This window comes from Thunnus thynnus, chromosome 13, assembly GCF_963924715.1.
Source record: "Thunnus thynnus chromosome 13, fThuThy2.1, whole genome shotgun sequence".
NCBI lineage: Eukaryota > Metazoa > Chordata > Actinopteri > Scombriformes > Scombridae > Thunnus > Thunnus thynnus.
Genome location: NC_089529.1, coordinates 24,903,130 through 24,920,077, shown reverse-complemented (window position 1 = coordinate 24,920,077; position 16,948 = coordinate 24,903,130). Strand labels below are relative to the sequence as shown.

General features: G+C 39.2%; 1 protein-coding gene across 2 annotated transcripts in view; it reads left to right on the top strand.

Annotated features, from left to right (window-relative positions):
• Positions 1-16,948, top strand: part of LOC137196011 (glutamate receptor 4) — a 140,248-nt gene that overhangs the window by 86,550 nt on the left and 36,750 nt on the right. For both annotated transcript variants that reach the window (XM_067608781.1, XM_067608780.1), the window contains exons 7-10: positions 3,216-3,383; positions 4,526-4,630; positions 6,669-6,779; positions 16,522-16,728. In XM_067608781.1, coding sequence (XP_067464882.1) covers positions 3,216-3,383; positions 4,526-4,630; positions 6,669-6,779; positions 16,522-16,728 — 591 coding nt within the window. The remainder of the gene's footprint in view (positions 1-3,215; positions 3,384-4,525; positions 4,631-6,668; positions 6,780-16,521; positions 16,729-16,948) is intronic.

The window sequence follows — 16,948 nt, the reverse complement described above, 5'->3', positions numbered from 1 at the left end:
ATACAAAGAAAGAGAATATAAGTAAGGACAGTGCCAGATAAGATGAAAAGTCTATGAATATACAGCAGCATGTTTGCACGGTATGCAGAACAACAGCAGCAGAGCACACTGAGACAGAAATATACAGAAAACACTGGCTTGGTGCGGAAACTAAAAAATAGCATATTGTGACAAAACACAATCATGAGCATGTAAATACAAGGAACAGGCATCGACATCATCATCATCAGCAGCAGCAGCGATTTGCTCGGCTCCATCCACCGCTGTCATATGCAGTGATGTGACAGACTGACCCACTTTACATTTTTTTCAGCCACGCAGATTGTAAATGGCACTGGGGCAAGAAGGCATCACGCCACGGTGGTCAGCAAACCTCTTGCCCCGAGCAAATCTGTGTGTTGCACAAAGATTTCTATTTTAAAAACCTGATGCAGTGGAGTGGAAATGGTGTGAGTCAAGCAGAGTGTAGTATGTGTGTCTGATGGATTGGGGTGGTTCAAATTAAAAGTTTACACCAAGGGGTGATATTACATGACATTATGTGTGTGTATGTGTGTGTGTGTGTGTGTGTGTGTGTGTGTCTGTGTGTGTGTGTGTGTTCATCCCCACTCCATTTCTTGATAAATTGCTCTCTCTCCTGGAAATCTACTCAGACTAAATTACTCTGCTCCCCACCAAGTTTGTCCACAGCCTGAGTCACAGTTAGCCTTTCTTTCTTCTAATATATTAACACAACCGGTGAGTTGGGCCTTCTTCTGACATGTTTACTCGCTTTGCAATGATGAATGCAATGCCAATCATGTTTAAAAGGTCCAGGAATCAACAGGGAGTGAACTAATGAGATATTACTTAGCTGTGAATGATAGCAAGCTTTGTCATGACAAGGAGAGTTGTGAAGATACAGCAGTAGACCCCATTTACACCTGGTATAAACATTTGATCTGTGTCTGGACATGTTATTTGGATATTGACATCTGATCAGGGGTGTACGCATTTAAAAGTGGTATTAATGAGCGTTCTTGTTATCTCATTTAGATATGTGATAGCTAAAGGCATACAAAGGCTACTTTTCGGTAGCCTTGCTAGCTAGGCGGACAATTACAAGATAATCACAGTGGAGATGCTTGCTATCGCTAGTAGTAGCTAAACTTCCTGCGTCAGTTACATGATCTGGTCCCTCAAGAGTCTCCTGAGGTGAGGAGAGGGTCTGTAACTAACTGTAGCCTAAGAGGTGGAATTAACAAACCTATCAACTTGTTGGGAGTCTTTTTCTCAAGCATGTGGTCATGCACACAGATTGTGTTCAAACCTGGCATTTCAATGAGCCACACCATTGCACTGGGTGACATGTTCCTTCACCATGAAGAGTTTGGTCACATTATTTTGTTTAGAAACAATTCCAAAGACTAATCAATGATCACGGTTTCAGTCTCCAGAGAGCAGTTCTGTGTAAGGCAGACGCCACTGAGCATGTGCAGGAACACAGTTCAGTTTACAGTGATTCGCTAGCTTGTTGTGCTATGTATCACAACCTCTTGACCTTGTACTGAAGTTCTCTGAGAAATGAATGATGTAGTACAAAGTCAAGAGGTTGTGATATGTAGCCTAGACTGAAAATGTGATCGCTGTTATTAGTCTTTGGAGCCATTTCTAAACAAACTACTGTCACCATTGTCTTTGGGGCGAAGCACCCAGTGCAGCTGTGGGACTCACTGACATGTTTTTAATAGTTTTTGGACAACAGAGGTCTACAGGACAGAGGAATAAGATATATGTAAATAAGATTGATTTGTTGTTGACAATAAGAAAACTATAGAAAATAGCAGCCTTATCCTTTAAGATAGTCAAGAACTAGACAGCTTTGTGCAACGGATGGATTTAATGTTTATATGGAGTCTGAAGTAGTATCTAAACCCCTGGTGTTGATCTCATTTACGGTTGCTTTCCTAGTTGGAAGAAACAATAAACCAGTCAGGGCTTTGTAGGCAGGATTACAGATGGGGATGTCAATTTGCTACATACTTAGCTAGCTACCTAGTAACATTCAACAAGCACAGATAAGATTGAGATCTAAGTCAATTTGGAGAACATATAACAAGCCTTAAATCATCATATTTCTTCAATCATTGTGAAAACATTAAATTAGATCTAGCTGCTGTCATTTGACTTTTCATAAATTCCATGGAACGAATAAATCCAAAACCATCCCTCATTTCTCCTGTCAATGTTCATATCCTTGGCAGCTTTGAGCAGACAGCAGCAAGTCTGTTAGTGAGTTTATCACATACCTCGATTGTTTCTGTTTATGTGTGTGTTACTTTGGGCAGCTTGTCAAAGAGGAACAGGGGGATAGAGTGCAGCAGTCTCCGTAGAGAGCCATAATGTCACAGTGAGCAGTGGGCTAATGAATAGGATTCACCCCCGGCCAGAGGCGAAGTTAATGAACTCCTGCTAGCCGGGATAATTAATGCCAGACTGCTACCCGGCTGGACAAAACACTCGCCCTTTTCCCTTTCTTTTCCCCCCGCTCCCTCTCCATCTTGATGCCTTTTCGTCATTCACTCAATTAGTTTTCTGCCACGCCAGAGGTGAGTTTTAGCAAAATGTATGGCTCATGAGGGATTTTTGTAGATTCAAATAATCAGAGTCTACACTGAGTCTTCAGGTCAAAGATAGATTAGGGGAAATTGGGAGGTTTATACTGTGGGGAATATGCTCTTCCCTTCTCTAGCTTCTCTTCCTTTGCATTCCCAGAAAATAATGAGCAGAGTAAAACTGCTGTCTCTCTGCAACAGTCAGGCCGTTAAGGCGCACTGCTTGGCCCTGCAGAAACTCAGCTCACTCTCAGAGGCAGCCTTTACACAGATTGTTTTTAAGGAGATCTGACCGGCAAATATTGCAGAACATTTTGCCTGTCCAGCTAAATCAACATTTAATTGGCCTCATACCTTTTTCCAGTATGTGTCCCCAAGCGCTGCATACACCCAAAACAGAAATGAACAGCAGGGTGGCCTCTAGGTTATAAAGACTGTAATTTACAAATCACATGGTCCGTCCCCACTGGCTTTATATTTCCTTTTAATAAATCTAATAGGCCAGATTTGAACCATAATTCCTACTGCAGTGATTTCATGTGATGTTGAGTTGTTTTTTTAGCTGAAGAAACCTGCACATAACCCAACTGTGCCCACATGCAGTCTCCTCCTGTCTCCCAGTACACCTCAGCGTTGACATATGATGGGGTGATGGTGATGGCCGAGGCCTTCAGGAACCTGCGCAGGCAAAAGGTGGACATTTCCAGAAGGGGGAACGCTGGCGACTGTCTCGCCAACCCTGCCGCCCCGTGGAATCAGGGCATCGACATGGAGCGTACTCTTAAACAGGTGAGAGAAACAGAGGGGTAAATAAAAAGAAATACGGGGTATATGCTAACTAGCTGCAGACTACTAAAGATTAAGACATCACACACTGAATTCACAACTTCCTCCCTTTTTGTTTGCTTGCAAAAACTCAAAAACAGAATTACAACTTGTTACTTTTACAGTTCTGCCTGAGAGCGGCAAACAAGATGCTAATTAAATAGCTTTGTGTAAATAGACGTATTTTTTAACTTTGGACAGAGCTGTTTCCCCCTGTAGACTCCAGCTTCATACTTAATGCACCATGTCATTTTCTGGGGAAAAAAAAAAAAAAAACAATTCCCAAAAAGTCTCTCAAATCATGCTCAGAAAGAAAAGGATGACTGGTTAAATTAACTTTTGCATACTTATGCAGTCAGCTCAATCTGCTGGCTCGTAGTTTCCAAAATCAAAAAGGAAATAGAAAAAGTAAAAGTATTTTAAAAACTAGTTTTACACCTGCCCATTTCACCAAATTTCCCCAAATTTAAGTATCACACTTGACTAAATTGTCACATTGATGGTGACTTTCTGCCTTGTTTTCCTCTTACTTATATTGATTGCTTTTTTCTTCCTGTGACAAGTAACTTTTGAATCTGTGTTCCCAAGAAATAAAAGAGAGGATAAGTTGTTTATTCAATTCCCTGAAAAGAACATATTAATACCTTCAAGTGACAGAAGCCCTCAGTGGCTGTAGTAATTGTGACGGGAGCAAAGGAGGAAATCAGGAGACGTTATTATATATTGACAAAGTCAGCGTAGGGAGGAGTGACAACACACAACCATAAGAACACAGATTTTTAAAAACCATAACTGTGATCATCCCCTAACCTTGACCACGTGGTTATTATTGTAACCATGATGACGAGGGTTGCCTTACATTTAGGAAGTTGTTAAACCCTAACCCCTAACCCTAACCCTAACCCTGACCCTAACCCTAACCCTTCCCTAAACCTAACCAAGTGGTTTTTGTGCCTAAACCTAACCAGACCTTAACCACAGAGTTGTCAAATCATAAGACGCTCTGTAGTGAATGGAACAACAACGTATTTTGTTGTGAGGACCGCCGTTGTTAGCTGTGTTATGTCATTGTGTGTATGTGTTTTTGTACGCTCCTCTGTGTACAGGTTCGGCTGCAGGGATTAACAGGTAATGTCCAGTTTGACCACTATGGCCGCAGGGTCAACTACACTATGGACGTGTTTGAACTGAAGAATAATGGACCCCGACGGGTAAAACATCACACCACACTGCCTCCACTTGTGTATCAGAATAACATTTGTCAGTATTAATGTATGTTTTATTTTGCATAATATATTGTCTATATGCACACTGCCGTCACGTGAATTAACTTGGGGATTGGGCGATGCAGAATGTAGTGCAGCATTTTCTATAATCATAAGTATGTTGTAAACAAGCCTCAGGCTCTGTCAGCATTTCTGCTTCTGGTATAAGAGGATGGATGTCTGTACAGAAGGAAGATGAAATTCAGAGGAAAATGGGAAAAAGAGAGAGAGAACACTTGTGAGAGTGATGGCAAGAGGATAGAATGAAATAGAGAGCAATCAAGGTAGAGAGGAGGGAGAGAAGGAGGAGGACGGAGAGAGGGGTTCCCATCAATCAAAAGCTGCTTTGGCCTGTCTTCCTGCACACAGCGAGGGTCCTGTCAGGACACAGTGTGTGTGTGCCTGTGTCTGTGTGTGGGTCACAGCATCTCTCCCACATTTTCCATGTTCCTCAATCATCTTGACGCCCCGGCACAGTGGAGGTACCATCCAATCACAGCTCTTCGTTCTCCCTGGCTTCCCACCAGCAGCGTCCAACCAGCAGCCAGCTGCTCGCTCAGCGCCGCCACTCTCACTAACTTATTGCTGCTTATGCTCTCTGTCAAAGCTCCTATCTATTGTAAGATCAATATATCAGTTTGACACAACATTGGCTTGCAGATATTGGCTTTTTATTAAGAATCATATATAGGCCAACCAGCTCTGTGTACCACCTCTTGACATTCTTTAGACAGAAGATGCTGATATTGTGAACACAACGTATCAAGTCTGTCAGTTCCAGTCAGTTAGTTTGACGCTGAAGGACTTCTGGAAGATGACAGTAATGTCAACTGAAGGTGAAATTGCTTTTGAAGCAACACAACATGGATCGCAAAATCAGCATCTTACATGAAAGCATTGTAGCTGAGGTTGAAAAAATTCAAGTACCACTTATCGTCTTTAAGTGGAATCATAGCATCGTGTGATCATACTGTGATTTAAAAATATGATGTACTTTACTGACTAAGTTGATAAGAAAAATGGGAATTAATGTTTAAAAGCAACCGGAACCAGACATTTGAGCATGAAAGTTTATTCTGACCTTTGAAATGGTAATTTAACAAAATGAGCCCTGAGGAAAGCTCTCAAATAGTCCTTAAATGAAGATTATATTATTAAAACAAAAAACTATGAGTATTATGGCCACTCTTGAGGAAGAAAAATTAAATTTCAACAATACATTTGTGATATTTTGGGGAAAAAATCATAAAGTTATGAGAATAAAAAGAAAATAAAAAGATGAAATATTATAAAATATAGTCAGATGGATAGTAATCCTCTGTCTTAAAAAAACTGCTAAAATTAGGTATGAAACATGTTCTTTTATTTTTTAAGTCATAATGATTATCCTGATTTTGTTTGAGACTATTTTATTCATCAGCCTTCCATCCAGCAAGTTAAACATGTAAACTCCTTCAAGCCACAGCAAAGGGGTTATTATGCTTTTCTACCTTTTGTCTTCAAAATGTCTTCATCACGATTGGTTATAATGGTTTTCATATATGTCCCACAGTGTTGTTCAGTTCTTCATCACATGCATGATGTCTGTCATACTGAAGTATAGGTGACACTGAGTAGACCAGATCTGATTTTTAATAGAAGCTTTATGTCATGTGCACAACTTCATGTATTGTGAGATTAACGTAGACCAGAAATTAAGGGGGGTGAATTACATACAGTAGCAGATTAGTGCCCCCATTAGGTCGTTACACACAGATATGTTGGATTTTTCTGACTAGATCATCGGTACAACCGGAAACAGGAAGTGGACGACGGGAGCTCTGTTGTAAAAGAAATATTTTGTCTTGAAAGAAAAAAATCAAACTTTTTCCCAGAATGAAAAGTTGTTAACAATGGTTATAATATTATTATATGACACTTTTTTTTATACACATGAATATATTCACATTTTGGAGTAGAGTCTCATATTTTCTTTTCCCTGTAGATCGGCTACTGGAACGATGCAGACAAACTGGTGCTGATCCAGGACTCTCCGCTGCTTCCAAACGACACTTCTGGCATGGAGAACCGCACTGTTGTAGTTACCACCATCATGGTAAGAGACTGGCATGTGCTCACACACATACACACACACACACACACACACACACACACACACACACACACACACACACACACACTTGCACATGCACTCCTACTGTTAACAATTTGTAGTGCCAGAAGACTTTATTATCTGCTGTTGACTATACTGAACATAATACTTGAGGGATAATTATGCAGAGTCAAGTGGCTACACATCATACACATTACATCAAAAACTACATTCACATCCTCAGCACTGACAGGCCAATGACATTACATCGTTGTTTTCTGGGGCCCTTTACGGGTATTACTACAGTACTCATTCTACATTCTGACATTGTAGACAGTTATTGATGGTGGTGATAAACTTTGCAGTCCTGTGTAATCTCTCTAATCTTGTCTTATTTGATGCTGTATTTTATCACAGACACAGACAATCTGTAGACATTGTATGTGCAGAATATACAATAGAGTTTGATACTTTTTTTTTTTAGAAAAACATTTTGAGCATTAAAGTTTTTCGTGCCAGCCAGCTTATCTATCATTTTGCAATGACACAGAATATTCTCAGTAGGAGAAAACCCTGACAAAAAGAAAGAAATGCCAATCATCCACTTATAGTAACATAAGTAGACCAGCATACAAGAGTGGCAACAAGATATGTGGTGTGTGACAAAATGATCTCAACTCAAACATCCACTTATGTAACATTTCGTCACACATAACTCCTGAAACAGCATGACATCAAATTGATAATACCCTAGGATTTATAGCAAAAGTATTCACACACCAACATTATTCATGAAGAGACTCTTAAAGAAAGAGGCTTTTTTTGTCACCCCAAATAAATTTTCAATAAAACATCATACAACTCCAGAACCAACTACCTTCAGTCACTCAGATTTTCTTTTATTGCACCAATAAACATCTCAAAAAGCAGCCAAAACAGCTCCACAACCAGCGGCCGTTACTGAGATTTTTTTTTATTCTTAAGAGTTCATAAAAGACTTTCATACAGCTACAAAAGCAGTCAAAGCAAAATTAGTTTTTATAAATCATAGCAATGAATGGCCTTTGCATGGCATGTGAATCTCTGGCTGTAACAGTGACGCCAACATGGCTGACTAGAGTACAGCAGCCAGATGTTGAGCGTAGCAGCTGAGTGGAGGAGGGAAGGAGGTGGGAATGGAGAGTCACAGCTCAGCACAATCCTCCCTCTTTTCAGCCCCTGATGAGGAACCCCATTTTAAGAAACTGAGCCCCAGTTGGACGCAAGCAGGATATGAAAGCCCTTAATGGCAGAGTGATGGACACAACAACCCCAGCCAAAATGAAGCCCTAAAGACACTGGGCGAGAGGAGAGACACGGCAACTATGTTAATGGACACCCTGTTCAGAAAACTGAACAAGAAATGGAGCCACTCAGAGCCATAATGGAGCCCCTCGAGAGGAGAATGAAATGCAAAAGGAGGGAAAAAGACATTGTCTTTTTTAAGGACTTGTGGATGGACACTCATTGAGGCTAAAATGGGTCCCCAACTCCTAACAGTATCTGTTTACTAGCATAAACAAAGTACCGCTACCCTTTTTTCTGTGTGTTAGAATCATACATTTTCATTGCCGGTGTGTTTGTGTGGCCAATCACAGCTTGAATCTCATCTTGAGTTTGTAATTTTTCCAAAGATCTATAGACTTTGAGCTATAAAGTGAGGCGCTACCAGAATGTGAATGTACATTATGTCTAAGTGACATCCTGCTTGCTTGGAAACCAACTACCTGCTCCACCCCACAGTACACTACACACTCAGAGGGCTCCCTGTGAGCTTTCAAACAGCTTAGAAAGACTAATGCTCTCATAATCATCCCAGTTCATACTCATCACGCCTTTACGCAGCATGATTTTATAGCTACATTGTGACGGCTGCCTTCCACGCCTGCTTTTAATGTTTGTTCGGCGTGTTTGTGAGAGTAATGTTGGTTTAGCGCAAACGTAATGAAGTGTCCTGGTGTTATATTACATTACGTCCTCTGTTTTAGGAACTTGTGTGGAGCAGTTTTAAAGGAGCGGTTTAAGATGTTGGGAAATGCACTTGTTTGTTATCAAACATAGGCTACTTCCCACCTGGTTTCAGTCTTTATGCTAAGCTAGGCTAATCACATCCCATGTGTACCCATGTGTACATCATGTACTGTAGGTAAAGCAGTGAAATCGTTAGAGATTATAGATCAGTATCTCTACCTCTTCAGGAACTTAAAGCCCCTAAAAACTTGGTTTCAAATCTTAATATCAAAACACCTAATCCTAATCCTTCTCTATAATATTAAATACTAAACATAAGCAAGAATTGAAGCTCATAGGTTTAATTTATTCCAAGTTTAGTGCTCAAAAATCTGTCATCAGATTTTGATTCAGATATTGTTAAATCCTGATTGCTGCACATAAGTATGTGACATCACCTTTTTCCATTCGAGCCTCGCCCACCTCAAAACAATAAAAATAGAACGGACAAAAACGTAAATTAAGAAACTTCTTGTGTAAAATGACCAACACTGTTCAACTTTGGCAGATTATCTTGTGCTCATATAAGACCTTATTGCTTATAGAGAGAAAATATGTTTTTCTTTTTTTTTTCTTCTCATTACCAGAATTTTTAAGAACCTTGTGATGTTTTGGTACAAGGTCTGTCCTTGAGTTTCAATGTGAGATGCACATTTCAGGCACTGCTGGGCCTTTATTTCTCTAAAATCTTGCTTCATCTTTTCAATTATTTCCCTACAGTGTTTTGTATCCCATTTTCTGCCAGAAGCTGTGTTAGTTGCAGTCGACCTTGTGTGGTATGACGTGGCAATACATCTGCTTGACCAGTTCCTGGAACTTGCATTTAGTATCACCTCCTGAGCAGCGTAGAAATTTATTTTCCCAAAGAGGGCTGAAAATTTGGAACCAAAAACAGAACTTGCAACGACATAACATGTTACGTTATGTTAAGTTTCTGCAGTGGAAAACGGCTTAAATAAAAAATAAAAATTCTTCTTACCTTTTTAAAAGACAAAAAGTAAATTTTTGAGCGTCCTCTTCAGCTCGTTTTGGTGCTAAAATAGTATCAATCAGCCTCTTGTGGCCTATGGGGAGACAACACCCACTGTGACTACATTTGGTGAGAACCGGCAGTTGTTGGATGTTTTTCCCCCATCGACCACAAGGGGGAGTATTAGTCCATTCCAGACACACACGAAAGCTTACTTTAACAAGCCACACAAACATGAGATTTATGCTTTAAGCTTACTTCAAATGATTGTCAGCTAAACCTCCCCACCTATGTTTAACTGTGCATTTAACAATAAAAGCTCTTAAATCTTGAATTTCTTGAGCAGTGCACAGCCACTTCATCGAGCTTTTCAATGGGGGAGAATCTCAAAGGTAGAAGTCAGATAGCAACTGCTGCTTGTTAGCGCTCTGATAATGTTGCATGGCTAGTGGCTGCTCTTAGCTTTTATTTTAACATTAGCTACCTTGCTTTACAGTTAGCTAAGTGATAGTGTTTCAGACTTAAAGACAAGACTGTCAGAATTGTTATTAAATCCATCACATTCACCCTTAACTTTGGTTCGCATGAATGAATAGTTCTGCACCGACAACTTGATTTTCTTTCATCTGTATGATTTATATGTTGTGTTGTTTTTTTAAGTATCTCAGCATTTCTTGCTTCGGCATTAACAGATAACATACTATGATGGCTCCAGTCATAACTGCTTAGAGGTTGGCACATCAACAGTATAGCCTCCATAGACAAGAAGGATGTTTGACTTTCATCTTATTGGCAGAACAAGGCTGAAAGCTTTGATAAAATGTGACTTGGATTCACACTCCTCCACTCCACTTTAAACGTAGCACACCATTAAACTGCCAGAGGGCAAGAAGTACAGACAAGATCTTGTTATAATTATGTTTTTCTTTAGCCTTGTTCCAGGAGTTCTGGGGGAGGAGGAAATGTTTGGATTTTGTAGACAGAGACCGCTTTGATACCCAAAATGCCTCCTGATGATGCAACTACAGTACAAAGCTGTGCTCGAAAAACACATCGGGCCTCATGCAAGAACCACTTCCACAGATTTGTCCTTAAATGGCACATACGAGTGATTCAAGAAAACTTCTATTCACTGTTTTTTTTTGGGGGGGGAGGTTGTATTTTGAATTACTTTTAGGCATGACTAAAATTCACCCATGAAGTTTAAATATGGCACCACAATAAATTTACTAAGAGGCTCAACATCAGGTTTTTTGTTAAGATGTTATCGGCATAGAGGAAATGGAGTATGTTTGCATGACAGTTTATCTTTTTGAGTGCCGTAATACAATCATTTCTAAATTTCGTTTATGTCTGCTGACATCAAAAAGCAGGACCTGAAGCTCCAAGTTCTTCTTTCTACTCCTGGGTGATATTTTTGTGAGTGAAAACTCCCCCCAAATATAGCAATTTGGGGGTGTTAATTATGCTAATGAAGATATCTCACAAACATGCACCTTATGAACAGGTGACATTCATCAAGGTGAACATTTTTATGAAAAATGTGTGCAGTTAAGAGAACTTGGAGTACTTGTACAAGCAAACCTAATGAAAACAGTACAATCGATTTTGTATAAGAATACATAAATGTTGTTGCATGAGGCCCATTGAATTGTATAAATTCAGAAAAAAAGTGACAAACAAAACACAGCAATTATTCTTGGTGAGATAAACTGATTTGTGCAATTCATACGTTGTGTGGTCCTGCAGAAAAAGAGTAGCATTTGTCCTGTTTCTTCACACATACAGTTTATATTCTAGTTTTCAGTTTTTGTTATGTTTATTGCTACCAGTAGCACACAGTCTGTACTGCAAGTGTACATGTGTATGAGGTTGAGGCTCAGCTACAACCATACTGGCCTTCAATAAGGCACCATGGTGATCTAAAACCCTTGACAAGGCTGTGATGTCCCTCTGCAGTAGCCAGTCGAGTGCACTTCATGTGAAAAAAGCCACAGTGGACATGCACTAATATTTTTCTCAAGTATGCTTTAAATCTGCTCCCCATTCTCAATGTCGTACAACCACATTCAATCAAATGAAAATGTGATTAGTGCCTCAAGTGGCCACTGATGAATGAGTCAGAAAAAGTAGTCACTTACTGTACAGAGAAGTATTAATGTGTGTTTGCTTCTTAAAATTGTTGTTTTTGTGGTCAAGTAATTGTATAGTATGTACCATCATTCTGATGCTTTTTACTGCTCATCATTAAACAAACTGATGTGCTACAGATTGTTTATCTTCCACAAAGTACAAACCCATACAGGCAGATTTACAGTGATTGTGTGTGTACCTTGATGTACATACGTATGGATTTGTGACATCAAGTGTTCCTTGTAGTGTGTGTGTGTGTGTGTGTGTGTGTGTGTGTTTGTGTGTGTGTGTGTGTGTGTGCTTTTAAGGGCATGTTTAATTAGTCTCATTAGGCAGTGAGTGAAGGAGTGTGGTTGTGATTATTGACCAGCCTGTCAGCCATGCTGGCCTTTGCTGTGAAGACCTCTGAAGCACTGCTCTCTTCTCATGCCAGAAACACTGACTGCATCCTTTATCTCTGCCACTTTCTCTGCTCCTCTGGCTGCCAGTGCTGTCATACACCCTACCATCATAAATCATCGGGATTAGGGCTGCTTTCCCCTCTGATATACATCCAAAACATCTGCGAATATTGATCTGTGAATGAAGTCTTCATAATTAAAATGGTCAAGACTCTTTAAAAGCACATCACACATTCCATTTTTTAGCTGTTGTTAAATAGAAAGTAGAATAGAACATGATAATGATTTGCCTAAGACAATTTTTATAATAATAATTTTATGTTATTATAGCATCTTTCAAATTATTCTGATTGTTTTTCTCTGTAAAAAAAAATGAGACAATTCCTGTGAAATTTGGTGCAGTCTGTGTGTTGCTTTTAGCCCGTTATTTTAAGTGTCGTTGGGTCAGAGACACGACATTTTAAATCCTACACATCAGTGCTTGAAGACAAATTTGTTAACTCTTTCTTTTATAGGTGTGTAATTTCCTAATAATTTCACAGGAAGTTTCCTAGAAATGTAATTTTATACCATTAATTGGGAAAATAGGAATTTCCTTAAAAGAAAAACTGTATTTAACCCATGTAAATATAAATTTAGTTAATGCTTTATTTTATAGGTCCTTTAATTTTATACTAAATTTATATACATTTTTTTAACTAAATTTAGTAATTTTCAGGTATTTAATGGTAAATATTATAATAGGATATTTTACAGAGAGGGTGTTGCAATTAAAGAATTGTTACGAGTTAAGATTTGTGAACCCAATGAATAATATAATGAATCTACCAACTTAACATTTTTTCTGTTTTTTCGTATAATTTGTACCAAATTGCACCACACGCCCTTTAAAATGTTCTAAAAATTTACCGTAACTACCTGAAAATTACTCAAGAAGACCTTATTGTTAGACCTTATTGTTCATTTGTTACCTTTTTGTATTTTAATTCTCAATATATGTTGATACCTGACGAAGAGGACATTTTTTCTTTTTTTTTTTTGCATGTTCAACTGACTAAAAGACTCAAGTTTAGGCTTTCCTGGAAACTTCTTGAAACTTATTTGGAAATTATTAGCGGGTTAATGCAGCCTGGCTTTTAAGCTTTTTGATTGTGTTATATTTATAATTATGTTTGTAATACCACCATGTGCAAAAGTACAGTATCTTTGTACAACTATTTTATAATTTGCTTATCAAATACATTTTAATTAACTTCGTATTAATGCGTCATAACCCACTTCAAGTAAAGAGAAAATGTTTTTGTTCTGTAATCTCTGCAAAGACTTGAGCTTAAGTGCCGTTCTTGTTAAAATTATGTCAATTACAGTAGTTCTAATTATGTTGACAGTTTTTGTGCAAGATAAGTTGTAAATCCTGTATTGCTTATATTTCTTGAAACTGCTAAATTGTGCCATCGTTATGTTGTACAGTAACATTTGTGCCTCAAGCTCAGCCCAGCATTTGCATTCTCTCCCTGCTGAGGAGTCTTTGGTTTACCTTGCTTTGGCCCGGGGCAATGTCAAGCAAACACATCTCAAGAATAAATTGCTCTCGTTCTCAATATGCAATAGGCTGCCTTACATGACAAAAGTAATTTGTTTGGAAATATGAGTGCAGAAACCAGACGCAGTTTACATTTAGATCACTTTCTTAGCAACAGCGAATCCAATGATTCATAACCTGCCGTTGGTCACAGTGCAGACGGATGTAGCCACCCCTGATTTCTTTAAATGTTCAAGTCGAGTCTGGCTTGTTTTAGGTATTAAGTCATTCACTCTGACTGCAGCTCATTTCTCACTTCCCTTCAGCTTTATGTCTGCCTCTGTTTCTGCTTAGTCATACTTTGCTTCCTTCTCTTTGAGTCTCTGTGCATCATACATCTACATTAACACTTTGATGATTTTTTTTTTTTTTTTTGCCTGGCTAAACTGCAGTCTGTGCTGTGTATATCCAGCATGATGCTGTCATCATGATTACACATGCATCCCTTCCTGTTGCTGTTCACTTACACGCAGCAAAAATTTAAAAAAAAAACCAGTATCTCCAAGCAGTGAGTTTAACATCAGGTTAAATACATTCAGTTTAAAGCTGCACTATGCATTTTTTTTTACTTTAATGGACTTGATTTGAAGATTTTCTTGATTTGCTAGAAACCCCAGCTGTAACTTAATGAAATTGGCCTCAGATTGTAGTATGAGTGGAGGTTGTGGCGAGATTTAGCTGTTCTTGTTGATCACTTCCTGATTCCTACCAGTGAACCTGACATCACAATTTAAAGACACAATCTGCAGCTGGTGAAAACCACTGATTACACCCCAACTGTCACATCACAATACAGTCCATGCTCCCATTACAGCACATGGTTGCTGATCACATGGACTTTTTTTGTTGGGATGGAAAATGTGTTATACTATCAAATTATGGATTGAACTTTTAATTGACATAACCAGTTACACTATGTCATATCAGTCAGTGGTGATACCATACTCTGTTGAGCTCTATGGGCGTTTTCAAACCTGTGTTGTTTAGTCTAGTTGAATCGGACTCTGGTTCATTTTCCTTCTTGGTAAGATTAGTTTGTTTGAACAATCGACCGAAACAATGCAGTGAGACCGTTCAGAGACAGTGGTCTCATTCTGGTCAAAAACTAATTCTGGAGCGGTTTGTTTCCGATGGGAATGTGATCTGACCTCAATCTTATACAACAACAAGCCATATTCCGCAAGTTTGAGCAAAATGCCTTCTATAGCCAGGTGCATTTTGGATAATGAGGTGCGATTTAGCAAAATCAGAAGTTAGTAGCAGCTATCCAGAAAATTATTCAAAGTCTGACATGGACTGGCAACAAAGTACGTTCCCTTCTTGATATTTGGGCTGATATTTTCTAGCTTTAGGAAACATCACAAGAAATGTTCAGTCAGTAGCTGAAGAAGAGAGGATTTGACTGGTCCACTGAACAGTGCCGTATTATAATTAAAAAACTGAAGCAACAGTACATAATGGAGAGAAGAAGCATGCTCTAACCATGGATGTATACCGGTCCGTATAACTGTAGAGCTAGATACCGGACCAAAAATGGTGCCTAATCAGTCTGATAAGAATTGCTCGCCTGGTGCATACACCAAAAAACGTTTCTAGCTTCCGGGTTTCTTCTGGGGGTATGCAACCCACTGAATATGCGCATTAGTGTTTCTCCCACTGGCCCTGCCCGCAAGTTCCTGCTTGGCACGTAGACTTTACATTGTGATGATCTCACAGTTTTTGAAATCGCTTTTCTCAGCTCAAGGAAAGTTTTCCAAATATGAAGCCTCCATGGATCAAAAATTCATAATAGAAAGATTCATAATTGTTGGAGGTGCAGTTTGTCCTGACAACAGTTTTACAGATGTCTTTTACAGTGGTGGTCTATGGGGAAAATGCTTTTTGGGCCATAGGGAAATTTTTCGCTGCAATACTGCAAGTGGCCACTGGGAAAAATTGGAAGCAAGGCTGAGTGGCTGCGCCGTACGCAGCTCTTGTAATACATCCATGGCTCTAACTCAGAACATGGGACCTTCTTCCTGTGTTTACAGTCTTGCTCCCGCCTCAAACACATCTGACCGATGAGCAGAATGAGCGTCCTCGAGTAACTTTTGTTGATCTATTTTAGTTTGCTTGAATTTTTTTCTGTTTGAAAAGAAACTGAACCAAGAGGAAAATGCAACAAGTTAACAACTCACCCACAGATTTTAACCAGAGCAAATGAAATATGGGTTTGAAAATGTCCTTACTGTCTGATTTTCTTGAGTTATTTGGAATTCCATCTTATTTTAATTAAAATCTTTAGTGCAGCTTTAAAATGTCATTCATAACTTAATGACAAAGCAAATGTTTTTCATGTTCAATACTAAAATAAAATCCACTTCAAGAACTGACTGAAATAAAACTGAAGGTACCCTGTAGAGTTTTCTTGAAAATAAACACAGCTATGTTGCTCCATAGCCAAAACTCTGCAGGGTACTTTTATTCTCAACCCTGGTTGATATTAATAAACTGCGCTTATTATTTCATTCTGTTGTCTGTTGATGCGTCATTGACTCATTGTTTGACCCCTCATGTCTGTGTGTCTGTCTGTCTGACGTTTTGGTTCAATGGTTATGGTCCCTTGTGTAGGAGGGTCCCTATGTGATGCTTAAGAAGAACTGGGAGATGTACGAGGGAAACGACCAGTACGAAGGCTACTGCGTGGACCTGGCCTCGGAGATCGCCAAACACATCGGTATCAAGTACAAGATCTCCATCGTACCCGATGGGAAGTATGGCGCCAGGGACCCGGAGACGAAGATCTGGAACGGCATGGTCGGGGAGCTGGTGTACGGGGTAAGAACTTGTTTTCGCTCTTTGGTTGACAGGAAGTTGTTCTTCTCGCAGCTCCCTGAGGCACAGTTTTGGACAGAAATGAGCTTTTCATCTAAGCTGACTTATCCCATCCCAAACTTTAATTTTATGCTGTCAGTAAGATTCATGGTGCTATTTAGAGACAATACTGTGTCCTCTTCTAATCTGTTATTGTATTATTATGAACTTGTAAGGCAGCTTG